We start from the raw sequence: 14,720 nt of genomic DNA on the forward strand, positions 1-14,720 counted from the left end.
GCTTCACCATGCAATTTGATCATAGCCAATCATCCAACATGTTCAATGTTTTGGCCTTAGCCACTTTATGTGGCATAGAATTCTACAGATTCTCCACTTTCTGGATAAAGAACTTTATTCTCACCTCTGTCCTCAATGATCTACTCCACATCCTTTGACTATGATCCCTGGAACTGGACACAGAACAATATTAGGATAGTTGAAATCTTCTACTATTACTTGCCTGTTGTTTCTGACTTTCTTGACAATTTGCCCTTCTAACTCCAACTCAGTGCTTGGGGATCCACATTCCCAACAGTGTGACTGACCGTTTTCTGAGGCTGAACTGGTATGGCCTTATTTGATACTCCTTCCAGCACATCAGCCCTCCTTACAGCTGTGATGGCACCTCCATTTTATAAATATTTCTTAAAACCAAACTCTTTGGCCAAGCTACTAGTGATCTGCCCTAACATTTCCTTAATTGGTTCAGTGTCAAATGTGAGTTGACCATCCCTCTTGTGAAAGTATCTTTTGATGTCTTTTCAATCCAAGTTGTTATTATGGTGAAGGCAAAACAGCAGCAAATGATTCTTTATTTTGTGACTTTGTTTTGTATTCATTTCCAGAGAATGGGGAACACTTTCACTTCAGATATCCAAGACAATATTGCACACCATCCAAGTAGTCACTGACTAAACCTACTGCTGATCTCGACTTCTGAAGAGCATGTCCTCCTATTCTGGTGGGATGTTTTCTACTTCCAATCCCACTTTGTGATTGGCCAGTTCTGTGCTGTTGAAGCTGGCCAAATTTTCATAGGGTCCATACAATCTGTAGACTTCTATCCCATAAGTCAGTGTGTTTTAAATGGAATTTCTAAAATATTGAAGTTTAATCGCACCTGATCCCGAGGGACCATGCAACACCTTTTAATGTCATCCAGTCATGGGATAGGGATGGTTTACTAAATTGTCAGGACAATTACTAACGATTCTAAAAATGCCAGCACTTAAGAAGTGATCCAGCATCAATTCCAAAGAAATTTCCCAATTTCTCCAACCTGTATGTATGGAAGAGGTTTTTAGTTTCTTTTTTGAGGGTTCAATTTTGAAACTACACCACAAAGTAATAAACTCCCCAACAATTGAATTTGTCTTTTCTGAGGACTTCTCGAGATTTCCACGAAGGTTACTTTTGTTTTTTTTGGGCACTATGTTTTGGTTTTTGGGGGCTACCTTTATTTCTCACTAGACCATTTGTTGGATGATGCAATCACAAAGAAACAACACCTTCTGTACTTGCGTTGTTATTTGGAATGTTTGGATTCAAGAGGAAGTTGGATTGGAAGGTTTAGGGGAGATGTCAGAGGTAGGTTCTTTACACAGAGAGTGGTGGGTGTGATAAATGCACTGCCAGCAGTGGTATTAGAGTCAGATACATTAGAGAATTTAAGCAACTCTTAGATAGGCACATGGATGATAATAAAATGAAGGGTATGTAGGTTAGTTTTATCTTAGAGTAGGATAAATGGTTGGCACAAACATCGAGGGCCATGCTGTAGAGTGCTATGTTTTATAATATTCCATCAATTTCATCAACAGTTATCAACTTTCTATTAAACTGAAAGCCACAATAAACAAGAGAAGCATTAATTTCCTGAACACTATTTACTTTCAATTGATACAAGCCTAAGTTAACAAACATTTTATTCAGATTAACTGAAACACACTTCTATGGACAAAAAGCCACCTATCTAAATATAAAGTTAAAAATCACACAACACAAGGTTATAGTCCAACAGGTTTAATTGGAAGCACACTAGCTTTCGGAGCGACGCTCCTTCATCAGGTGATTGTGAAGGACAATCACCTGATGAAGGAGCGTCGCTCCGAAAGCTAGTGTGCTTCCAATTAAACCTGTTGGACTATAACCTGGTGTTGTGTGATTTTTAACTTTGTACACCCCAGTCCATCACCGACATCTCCAAATCATATCTAAATATACTTTCCATAGATTGGTAAGGTCAAAGCTAATGAATTTCAATTGCACTTTCACAAAGCTTGAAGATTTTAACCAACCCTATTTCCTGCACATCAGATTAAAATTTACCAGTTGACAGTGTCCATACAGCAAAATCCACTACATTTTTTCCAAGTAAAGTAGTTCATGATCATATGCAAACATAAACTAGAGATTCTACATTCAATTGTAAGGAATTCATTATCTCAGTGAGTTACATTTTCTTGGATCCTAGTTAGCTGCGTATCCTTTTGTTGACCTGTTTAAAACTGTTCTCTCTCCCCTGCAGATTTGTTCTCCTCTCACACCTCCATTGCAGACTCCTTTTCCCCCTACCCACTTTATAACCTCCTCTCTCTTCATCATGCTCCCCTATCCCATGCAGCTTTCTTCTCCCTCTGCAAATTCTTTTTTGGCTTCTGTGTTCCCATCTCCCTACCCTTGCCTCAGATTTTCAGGACAAGGTCACACACACTGATCAGTGGCACTGCCTCCCAGTGCTAGGGACCTGGGTTCAATTCCACCCTTAGGTAACTGTCTGTGTGGAGTTTGCACATTCTGCCTTTGTCTGCATGGGTTTTCCCCGGATGCTGCAGTTTCCTCCCACAGTCCAAAGACGTGCAGGTTAGCTGGATTGCCATAGTGTCCAGGGATGTGCTGGTTAGGTGGATTAGCCATGGGAAGAGAAGGATTACAGGGATAAGGTAGGGAGTTGGGTTTGGATGAGATGCTCTTTGGAGGGTCGGTGTGGACTTGATGGGCCAAATGGTCTATTTTCACAGTTTGGTGATATAGGATTGTGTTGGTGGGTCTCTGGCCCATTCTCACCTGCTGAAGTATACATGCTGTTCTGCCAAATTTTTCCTGGTGTTCTTGAACACCTTGCTGGGAAATCTGATCAATTAAAGAGTCTGGAAAACCAACTATAGTGTAGACCTCGGGGGAAAAAAAACAAAACAGGATTAGAGGAGTTATAACATTTGCAGCATCAAGCCCACTGATTTTCTCCAATCTTCTTTTCTTTCACTTGTGACTTTTTTTTTGTTTGTGCGTGTACTCACCAAGATGAAGCATCTGGCAATCTTGTTACCCAGAATCAGCACCAGAAATCTCCAAGCTGGATACTGTGTTTTACTGAAAAGGGTCATTGTTACAGTGCGAGGAATGAAAAGAATTAGATGGGAGTTTAGATCAAGCTGGAATTAATGGTTAGGGAACATAGATGGCAACTATCAATATTTTACATTGATGATTGTTTCAACTTATGTCAGTTTTTTTAAAAGAAAAGATACTTTGATTTCATTGAGATTGAAGGGCCTCAGTATCAACCAATCACACCAAGTTGTTTCGGAGCCTGTCAGAACCAATCAGATTAGTTAGAATGTTGATAAGAAGAAAAGAAATACATTTATTTACATATGCCTTACACAACCATGTGGTGTCCTGAAGCATTTCTGAGCCAGTTATGTGCCTTTGACACATTCTCATTTTTGTAACCTGGGAAATGCAGCAGTCAATTTGTACACAGGAAGATTCCACAAACTATAATTAGACGACTTACTTAGGACATTAATTGAGGGCTAAGAATTGACCAAGGCACCAAGGCGAACTCACTCTTTGAAAAAATGACTTGGCAATTTTTACATCCACCAGCGAATGAAGGTGGGAATATGATACGACATTTTTTTGACACAGAGATTACCCAAGCACATTAAAAAACATTTGGAATAATCTCTGCAAGGAATTTAGTGAAATCCTGCAATTGTTGCTATGTATATACTGGGATAAGAGGACTGCTTGCATTTTATTATATAATAAAGATTGTACCTCACTACCACGTGGATGCACATTCAGAACCGGTCAAGAGCTGTTTTCTCTGATCATTTATTACATTGCAGCTCAACAACACAACAACAGAGAAGACACCTGTCCAACAGGTAGAAATATGACAATAAGCAGCATGTCCAGAAATGCTCCCCTCTTACTTGATAGCTTTCATCAGCAAACACATTCTGTCCAGACACTTCATTGAAGAGTGCCACAGGAAGTCCGATTTGTTGGTCAGCCACTTGTTCAAAGACATTATTGGTCCTGGATCAAACACAACAACATATTCATTGATGGCACACAGGTCAGGAGAGTACACCATTGTGCTCTGATCAGTATTTAACCATTAATTAATGTATGAACTAAGTCACTTACGAATTTTGCTTGTGGGATCTTGCTGTGTTTAAATTGGAGGCTGCATTTCTTGGACCACGAGGTGTATAGGTGGAAGTGGAAGTATGGTGTAGGGGTGGGAGAGGTCAGGATGTATGGGTGGGATTTGGTGTGGGGTGTAGGGGTGGAAGTGGTGTGGAGTGGGAATGGGTAGGGGTGGGAATGGGTGTCAGTTGTAGGGGTGAGAATGGGTGTAGGGTATAGGATGGGAGTGGGTTCAGGGTCTATGGGTGGGAATGGCTGTAGAATGGAAGTGGATGTGGCATGGGAATAGGTAGGGATGGGAATGGGTGCCAGATGGAGGGGAGGGAGTGGTGTGTTGGATGGGAGTGGATGTGGGATGTAGAGGTGTGAGTGGGTGTAGAGATGGGAGTGGGGTGCAGGGATGGGAATGATTTTGTGGGCTATGGGGGTGGGAATGAGTGGGGTGTCAGGTGGGAGTGTGTATAGTGTGTAGGGATGGAACAAGTGCAGTGTTTAGGAGTTGGAGTGAGGCCTCAAGATATGTATTTTGCAGCCTGATCCATATGGGGTAATCATTGAAACAACAACCATCATGGTTTGTCAACCTAAAGATGCTGAGGCCAATTGTGACCTCTCTCCAGCCCTAATATTTATATCCAATTAGTCAATTCGAACGTTAAAAACATTACCCTCACTGTTGATCTGGGTGTAGAATGTCCCGTGTGAGATACTGTGAATGCAATATCTACAATTCTGCTCAACTTTAGCAGTGTTGCTAAGACAAGTTCACCAACACTGATTTAAGGAATGTGAGAGAAACTGGAGATTGGGAAGGGCAAATTCAGCTGGGTGGTGGTGTGTGTGGAGCTCCAGTATGGAGCTGTTGGGCCAAATGCCCTTTGTCTGTGCTGCAAATTGTAAAACAACATAAAGACATGAATAGTGCAGGTGAAATAAGCACCAACATGAGACAGTAACAGATAATAAGGGACCCACACTGTCTCATGTAACCAAACCCGGAAGAATTGGAACACGCTAAGTTACCAGTGATGCACTCCCAGCTATTTCCTCCCACAGTCCTAAAATGTGCAGGTTAGGTGAATTGGCCATGCTAAATTGCCCGTAGTGTTAGGTGAAGGGGTAAACGCAGGGGAATGGGTCTGGGTGGGTGCGCTTCGGTGGGTTGGTGTGGACTTGTTGGGCCGAAGGGCCTGTTTCCACACTGTAAATAATCTAATCTAATCTAATCTATCTGAATCAGTCCATTATGATCTTTGATGACCAGATCTCAATAGCACCACATGCGACAGGCTGCCTTTTATTAGTGGTTATATGAACTGGCTATTTGGAAGTAGGTTGAGGGGCAAGAGGGAAAGACAGAATCATTACACAGGGTTTAATTTGGTGACAACAAAAAAGATCTTAAAGTCTCTTGTGTCAGGTATCAATTTGTATTATAGTATGAGCAAGTGGAATATTAAAGTACTTCTTACAATCTGTAGAGAAAATGAATGCTTCTCAGCTACTTCAAGAAGGTAGAAACAGGAGAATATCCTTTTGTTTCTTGTCTATTACTGTTATATCAAACTATCAAAATGGCCTTAGCACTTCAGCATTCAATGTAATTAGTGCACGTACTACAGGGTGAAGTCCTCATAACAACATGGCAATGCTGAATTACATCCACATGAAATGAAGCAAAGTGGAAGAGTACGGAGAGATTGGAAAAGCATCAGAAAGAGCAGGATTTCACATTCGAAAACTTGGAATTCCACCAAGAGGTGAATATTCGTCATTCCGGGAATAATATGGGATTAAAAGTTGCCTTAATAGCGACCTTGTAACCACTGTCAATTGCTGTTAAAAGCCACCTGGGTCACTAATATCCATTAGGGAAGGGAATTAACTGTCCTTACCCAGTTAAGTTTGACTTCAGAACCACAGCAATGTGGTTGATCCTTGGGCAATAAATAATGGCCTAGCCAGTGACACTGACATCCCATGAACAAGTCCCTTGGTAAGACAGAGAGGATATTTACTGCAGAGATCAGCGCCAGCAACATGTTCCCTACTGTAAATAACGGATTGATTTTGCTCATACTGCTTGTGTTGGCTCTGGAGTTTCCACTGGTCAGTCAGTTGTTACACCAGTGTTGATGGGATTACACATGGGGTTTCTGTGGGAACCTCATCATAACAGACTTTAAAGGAATTGCCCTGACAATTGAATTTTCTGTTGGGCAATTCCCCTACACCTGGAACCCTCTGAAAGTCTCCATAAAAATTGAAGATTTCAGACGGTTCAGATGAAATTAAGTAAAATAGTCAGAGATGTACAGCATGGAAACAGACCCTTTGGTCCAACCCGTCCATGCTGACCAGATATCCCAACCCAATCTAGTCCCGCCTGCTAGCAACTGGCCCATATCCCGCCAAACCCTTCCTATTCATATACCCATCCAAATGCCTCTTAAATGTTGCAATTGTACCAGCCTCCACCACACCCTCTGGCAGCTCATTCCATACACGTACCACCCTCTGTGTGAAAATGTTACCCCTGAGGTCTCTTTTATATCTTTCCCCTCTCACCCTAAACCTATGCCCTCTAGTTCTGGACTCCCCGACCCCAGGGAAAAGACTTTAGTCTATTTATCCTATCTATGACCCTCATAATTTTGTAAACCATCTCCCCTCAGCCTCCAACGCTCCAGGGAAAACAGCTTCTCCCGATAGCTCAAATTCTCCAACCCTGCCAACATCCTTGTAAATCTTTTCTGAACCCTTTCAAGTTTCACAACATCTTTCCAATAGGAGGGAGACCAGAATTGCAAGCAATATTCCAACAGTGGCCTAACCAATGTCCTGTACAGCCGCAACATGACCTCCCAGCTCCTGTACTCAATACTCTGACCAATAAAGGAAAGCATACCAAACGCCTTCTCCACTATCCTATCTACCTGCGACTTCACTTTCGAGGAGCTATGAACCTGCACTCCAAGGTCGCTTTGTTCAGCAACACTCCGTAGGACCTTACCATTAAGTGTATAAGTCCTGCTAAGATTTGCTTTCCCAAAATACAGCACCTCGCATTTATCTGAATTAAACTCCATCTGCCACTTCTCAGCCCATTGGCCCATCTGGTCCAGATCCTGTTGTAATCTGAGGTAACCCTCTTCGCTGTCCACTACACCTCCAATTTTGGTGTCATCTGCAAACTTACTAACTGTACCTCTTATGCTCGCACCCAAATCATTTATGTAAATGACAAAAAGTAGGGGGCCCAGCACCGATCCTTGTGGCACTCCACTGGTCACAGGCCTCCAATCTGAAAAATAACCCTCCACCACCACCCTCGGTCTTCTATCTTTGAGCCAGTTCTCCCTGTATTCCATGAGATCTAACCTTGCTCATCAGTCTCCCATGGGGAACCTTGTCAAACGCCTTACTGGAGTCCATATAGATCACATCTACCACTCTGCCCTCATCAATCCTCTTTGTTACTTCTTCAAAAAACTCAATCAAGTTTGTGAGACATGATCTCCCACGCACAAAGCCACTGGTCACAGGCCTCCAGTCTGAAAAACCACCCTCCACCAGCACCCTGTCTTCTACCTTTGAGTCAGTTCTGTATCTAAATGGCTAGTTCTCCCTGTATTCCATGAGATCTAACCTTCCTAATCAATCTCCCATGGGGAACCTTGTCGAAAGCCTTACTGAAGTCCATATAGATCACATCTACTGACCTGCCCTCATCAATCTTCTTTGTTACGTCTTCAAAAAACGCAATCAAGTTTGTGAGACATGATTTCCTACACACAAATCCATGTTGACTATCCCGAATCAGTCCTTGCCTTTCCAAATACATCTACATCCTGTCCCTCAGGATTCCCTCCAACAACTTGCCCACCACCGAGGTCAGACTCACCGGTCTATAGTTCCCTGGCTTGTCTTTACCGCCCTTCTTAAACAGTGGCACCACGTTTGCCAATCTCTAGTCTTCCGGCACCTCACCTGTGACTATCGATAATACAAATATCTCAGCAAGAGGCCCAGCAATCACTTCTCTACCTTCCCACAAAGTTCTCGGGTACACCTGATCAGGTCCTGGGGATTTATCCACTTCTAACCGTTTCAAGACATCCAGCACTTCCTCCTCTGTAATCTGGACATTTTGCAAGATGTCACCATCTATTTCCCTACAGTCTATATCTTCCATATCCTTTTCCACAGTAAATACTGATGCAAAATATTCATTTAGTATCTCCCCTATTTTCTGTGGCTCCACACAAAGGCCGCTTTGCTGATCTTTGAGGGGCCCTATTCTCTCCCTAGTTATCCTTTTATCCTTAGTATATTTGTAAAAACCCTTTGGATTCTCCTTAATTCTATTTGCCAATGCTATCTCATGTCCCCATTTTGCTCTCCTGATTTCCCTCTTAAGTATACTCCTACTTTCTTTATACTTTTCTGAGGATTCACTCGATCTATCCTATCTATACCTGACATATGCTTCCTTCTTTTTCTTAACCAAACCCTCAATTTTTTTAGTCATCAAGCATTCCCTATACCTACTAGCCTTTCCTTTCACCCTGACAGGAATATATTTTCTCTGGACTCTCATTACCTCATTTCTGAAGGCTTCCCACTTTCCAGCTGTCCCTTTACCTGCGAACACCTGCCTCCAATTAGCTTTTGAAAGTTCTTGCCTAATACCGTCAAAATTGGCCTTTCTCCAATTTAGAACTTCAACTTTTAGATCTGGTCTATCCTTTTCCATCACTATTTTAAAACAAATAGAATTATGGTTGCTGGCCCCAAACTGCTCCCCCACTGACACCTCAGTCACCTGCCCTGCCTTATTTCCCAAGAGTAGGTCAAGTTTTGCATCTTCTCTAGTAGGTATATCCACATACTGAATCAGAAAATTGTCTTGTACACACTTATGAAATTCCTCATCATCTAAACCTTTAACACTATGGCAGTCCCAGTCGATGTTTGGAAAGTTAAAATCCCCTACTATAACTACCCTATTATTCTTACAGATAGCTGAGATCTCCTTACAAGTTTGTTTCTCAATTTTAGTCAGCATAGGTTAGATTATTAAGTACCCCATATAAATCCTGAGTAACTACCCACTCACCACATATCTAACTCAGATATCCGCAGCTACACCTCCCTCAGACCCTAACCTGCCATCGCCCTCTCTCCTTCAGGTGATGACACCTATGCCCTGCCCCACTCTGGGTCCAACACCCCCTTACCCTGACCCCCCACATTCTGCTTCCCCCTCACCACCACCAGATCTTCTCTTCCCTCCTGTCCAGACCCACTGCCTCCCTTCTCCCACTCTGGGCTAGATCTGCTTCTTCCCCCGGGGACTCATCCCCCTCTTTCCCATGGTCTGGGCTTCATCTGCCCCTCTACCCCATCTGTCCATAATCCCTCCCCAGGCCTAGGCTCCTACCCTCCATCTTAACCCAATGCTAGACTCAACCCTCCCTCATGGGAAATGACCTTACCCTCTACCCACTTGGCACCCTACCCTCCTGGCACTTAACCTCACAATTACACAAACTGTAGCTGGCAGTGCACTTAGATTTGGTGATCTGGTGTCCCCGTGTCTGGGCAGCGTGATGCAAAAATAGTAGTACTCCTTGAAAAACGCCTGAAAATAGCAAATTAGTTTCATGAATCAGGAAGTGAGAAGTCATTCCAATCCTGACATTTGCTGTTGTTTCTCACTCTCTCACCTAGTGGTTGTTTTTGATTCTGGGCCTTTGTGTTTCAGAACATAGCAGCTGATTCTTTGGAAAAGGGATGTTGCAAAGTTGGGTAGAATGATTGTAGATTGGGAGGCAGGAAGTTTTAACTTGTGTTTGTAAAACTGTAAGATGCAAAGAGGGAACGCATTGCATGGTCCCCTGAAACGATGGTGTTTTTTCTGTGCTTACAGATTTAAAATGGGTGCCTGTGAGCAGCAGCTTGAGTTTGCCAGTACACAGAGCCCAAACTGAAACATTTGTTTTGAAAGGCTGTACAGTTAGCAGGCCAAGCAGCAGTTTTTACCAAGGTCTTTGAATTTAGCCAATCGATTTGAAGCAGGCACTTGGATACCAAAAACGTATTAAATTTAAATCTGACGGTTTTGACAACATAGGACCAATCTTATTATAAGAAATACTGATATGTCATTAAGGGTATAAAAGAAGGGAACAGTTAAACAAAGAGCCCAGAGCAAGTTGCCATCCTCCAGAGGTAATGGCTCTCAGCTCTCGAGAGAGAGAGAATCACTGGCTCTCTCAGCCTCATCATTGTCTTAGAAAAAGCACCATCTGCGTAACAATGGTACCAACAATGGAGAAGGAATTCCTGTCAGAAGGATCGATGGAGAAAGCACAGAACACTCTGATGGACATGTAACCTGGCTGTAATTTCGAGATATTAAATTCTATATATGTGAGTGTTACTTCTATTTATTGGAACAGCATACCATTAGAATCTTGCTTCATTCAGGAATAGTTAGTAGTTAGAAGGGTTTTTATTCAGGTTTGTTAATATTTTAGTTAGTTTGTTCGCTGTTAGAATTAATAAATAGTTACTTGTTGATTTTAAAGTGAGTATCAGGGATTTATTTTATTTAACCACTAGAAGTAGATAAAAACCAGCTTACACCACTTTTCTTTACAGTTATAGGGTGAGACACTCCTCTTTGGGTGTTTTGGTTTTAGTTCGCAGAAGCGGTGGGGGGGGGGGGGGGGGGGGGGTCAACATCCACTTTATAATATGGCTCTGAGCTGCTTTCCTCTGACAGTTCTACGTTATATGACAACTGTCAGATCGGAATTACGTCATCACTTTTCTGAGGGAGGTCTGGTTGGAATCTCTTGTCAGAAATGCAAAGCTCTCTCCTTTTGTTTAAAAAAAGGAAGGAATTCTGAATATGATTGCCACTGCTTGGAAAATTCAGCCCTATAGGTATTCACTCGATGTGATGTAGGAGAAATAATCTTGCAAGACTCAGAGGCACCACACAATTCCCACCTCAGTTTGAATAAAGGACGTACACCCTATGTCTAACTAAATGGCTATAGGAATACAGTGCTCAATATAAACCTGGCACTTACCATTTTACTGTTAGCTGTATGTAGAAGAGCAAATAGCCACTGGTTTTGCAGACATGGCAGGTCCGGGTACCTCGGCCTAGACAAGGGCCACACCTGAACATAAGGACACTGATGTTATCTGGAGCAAACCTATTCATTCCACAGACACTTTAATAAGTCAATCATTCTCTATTGAATCATTTAGAGTTGCATCTAGACAAGCGGGCATTTGATGGGTTTGAGTCTGAGGACTTCACTTTGGAAGAGCCAGCAGAAAAAGACCAACAGCAATTTATAAACTTTAACTGTCAACTTTAAAGAGTAAAATTTAACTGAGAGCCTATGCCACTAGTGAGAGCCTGTACCAGTGCTGAGAACCAGCACAAATGCACACAGCAGGCAGATTCATGGAGTGATGCACAGAAATAGATTGTTGAGCCTAAAGCACCTGTGCTGGCTCATCCAGAGAGCCATCGGCCAACCCCACTCGCCTGCTCCATCCCCACAGGCCTTCATTACATTCTGATAGGAACAGCAGAGGACCAATCTGTCCTTCAAGTCAATTTTGGTTCAATCAGATTATGGCTAATCTGTATTTTAATTCCCATTTTAGTTCCATAATCCCTCAGACACGTGCTTAGTTTTGAAATCTGCAATTTTCTGTCCTGTCTTTGGGGTGGGGCAGAGTTCCAAATTTTGACTGCCATTTGTGTATGCATAGGTTTTCTGACCTTACTTCTGAACAGTTCAATTGATATATATTTAGTTTTATAACTTGGCCCGACTGACTGATAAAGGTTACTTCAGCTGTCAGCCTCTGCTTGATTGTGAGCCCATGGCAGTATGATTGGGATGGGCTGCTCAACTGTAAGTACCATCACACATGCATATGATTCCATCCCCGGTTCACAGAGTAATATTTTCCACAGGTGTTGCTGAATTATGATGGTATGCATTATAATTCCATAGGGTCAGGTAGGAATGTCTGAGACCAAATGCAATTAGGGAACTAGGATGGTTATTTGTTAATCAATGGGTAAGAAATGGCTGACGGAGAAAGTGAAGTCACATGGGGTCCATGGTATACTAGCTAGATGATTAGAGAACTGGCTGGGCAACAGGAATCAGAGAGTAGTAGCAGAAGGGAGTTTCTCAAAATGGAATACCATGACCAGTAGTGTTCCACAGGGATCCGTGCTGGGACCTCTGTTGTTTGTGATATACATAAATGATCTGGAGCTGCGCAGCAGGTCAAGCAGCATCCAAGGAGCAGGAGAATCAACGTTTCGGGCATAAGCCCTTCTTCAGGAATGAAGTAGGGCTCATGCCTGAAATGTCGATTCTCCTGCTCCTTGGATGCTGCCTGACCTGCTGCGCTTTTCCAGCAACACATTTTCAGCTCTGATCTCCAGCATCTGCAGTCCTCACTTTCTCCTCATAAATGATCTGGAGGAAGGTATAGGTGGTCTGATTAGCAAGTTTGCAGATAACACTAAGATTGGTGGAGTAGCAGAGAGTGAAGGGGACTGTTAGAGAATGCAGCAGTCTGTAGATAGATTGGAGAGTTGGGCAGAGAAGTGGCAGATGGACTTCAGTCTGGGCAAATGGGAGGTGATGCATTTTGGAAGATCCAATTCGAGAGCGAACTACATGGTAAATGGAAACCCTGGGGAGAATTGATGTACGGAGGGATCTGGGTGTTCAGGTCCATTTTACCCTGAAGGTGGCAACGCAGGTTGATACAGTGGTCAAGAAGGCATACAGCATGCTTTCCTTCACTGGACAGGGTATTGGGTAAAAGAGTTGGCAGGTCATGTTACAGTTGGAAAGGACTTTGATTCACCCACATTTGGAATACTGCATACAGTCCTGGTCGCCACATTACCAGAAGGATGTGAATGCTTTGGAGAGGGTGCAGGGGAGGTTCACCAGACTGTTACCTGGTATGGAGGGCGCTAGCTGGAAGAGAGTTTGAGTAGGTTAGGATTACTTTCATTAGAAAGATGGAGGTTGAGGGGGGACCTGATTGAGTTCTACAAAATCATGAGAGGTATAGACAGGGTGGATAGCAAGAAGCTTTTTCCCCAGAGTGGGGTCTCAATTACTAGGAATCACGAGTTCAAGGTGAGAGGGGAAAAGTTTAAGGGAGATATGCGTGGAAAGTTCTTTACTCAGAGGGTGATGGATACCTGGAACATGTTGCCAGCAGAGGTGGTAGAGGCGGGAACGTTAGTGTCATTTAACATATACCTAGACAGGTACATGAATGTGCAAAGGGATACAGATCCTTGGAAAATAGGCGACAGGTTTAGGTAGAGAATCTGATCGGCACAGGCTTGTGTTGTAATTTTCTTTGTTCTTAGAACTGGGTGTGTACAGGAAACAAGTAGTCAGGGTGGTTGGATTTTTTGTGATATCTAAGTTGAAATAAAACTGACTAGAAAACTATAAGCCCTATGTGTCTAACCAACCTTTAAATTCTAATATTTTAATAGTGGTATCGAGGTTTGGTAGCTGTTTAAACTAAGCATTATTCTAACCAAAGAGTAATTTGGAGTAAACTTTATAGTGATGGCTCAGTCACAATTTCAAGTACTGGAGTATGTTTACCAGCTCCTGTTTTCTGAATGTGAACCTTATGAACAGTAAAATAATTAAACAACCTGTGGACCTGTGTTACTTCTTTACTGAAGAGGAAACAGGTTATGGCCTTGGCTCTTTCATTAGAAAGTAGGATAAGAAGCAAATACTTTTCACAATAGGAGATTGACGATACAGACATGGATGAAGGTGTTGGAGAAAGTATTAACATTCGTGATAACATTTATCAAAAAGATAATTTATTTACTGCCTATGAGACATGTCAGATTTGTGTAAATTGAGAAGAAGTGAAGATGGTTCCATAGAAGAATGCATAATGGAATTCAATAGATTCTATGCGAGACAGTGGAAATTCTATCTGGAAGTTCTCTAACCTGTGCTGCCATTTAAATTCTTAGACAGTGCCAAAGTATGAATTCAGATGAACTTCTAATTTTGAGGGTGGTTAAATTTGCAGTTAAACACACACTGCTAGAAAAATATTCAGAAGCACAAAAAATTCCTTGGAAAGCATTCCTTTCAGCAGGTACAAATGGAGCAGGAAGTGGAGGGCACAATGTTGACAGGATGGTGAGGCTGTCGAGAAACAAGTTGCAAGTGACATGGACAAAAGGAAAACTTTAACGAAGAGAAATAAGGAGAGCAATGCTTTTGACAATGTTGAGAAGCAAACAGAATTTGGGATCTACAATAAAAGAATGAACTTCAGGAATGTTCAGGGTATGGCCAATGTTGCAAGTTAAAGTACTATTATGCCATGAACTGTCCCATATATATTAGAATATTTGAAACTAACCATGAAATGAAAGATTCAAAATATAGGGGCTATTA

The 14,720-nt window shown here is 42.3% G+C and overlaps 2 protein-coding genes across 5 annotated transcripts in view; one reads left to right on the top strand and one right to left on the bottom strand.

Annotated features, from left to right (window-relative positions):
- The window catches only part of cyb561d2 (cytochrome b561 family, member D2), a 116,477-nt gene that overhangs the window by 50,461 nt on the left and 51,296 nt on the right, over nt 1-14,720 (top strand). The gene's annotated exons all lie outside the window — the stretch shown is intronic.
- LOC140483909 (protein SSUH2 homolog) overlaps nt 1-14,720 on the bottom strand; it is a 36,183-nt gene that overhangs the window by 2,369 nt on the left and 19,094 nt on the right. For 2 of the 4 annotated variants that reach the window (XM_072582717.1, XM_072582716.1), the window contains 3 exons: nt 11,310-11,402; nt 3,987-4,092; nt 2,830-2,937 (listed from right to left, as the gene is read on the bottom strand). In XM_072582717.1, the coding sequence (XP_072438818.1) occupies nt 2,830-2,937; nt 3,987-4,092; nt 11,310-11,402 (307 nt within the window). Of the gene's footprint in view, nt 1-2,829; nt 3,356-3,986; nt 4,093-11,309; nt 11,403-14,720 lie in introns of all 4 variants that reach the window. The other 2 variants (XR_011962063.1, XR_011962062.1) reach the window with 2 other exon arrangements.

Source organism: Chiloscyllium punctatum, chromosome 12, assembly GCF_047496795.1.
Source record: "Chiloscyllium punctatum isolate Juve2018m chromosome 12, sChiPun1.3, whole genome shotgun sequence".
NCBI classification, from domain to species: domain Eukaryota; kingdom Metazoa; phylum Chordata; class Chondrichthyes; order Orectolobiformes; family Hemiscylliidae; genus Chiloscyllium; species Chiloscyllium punctatum.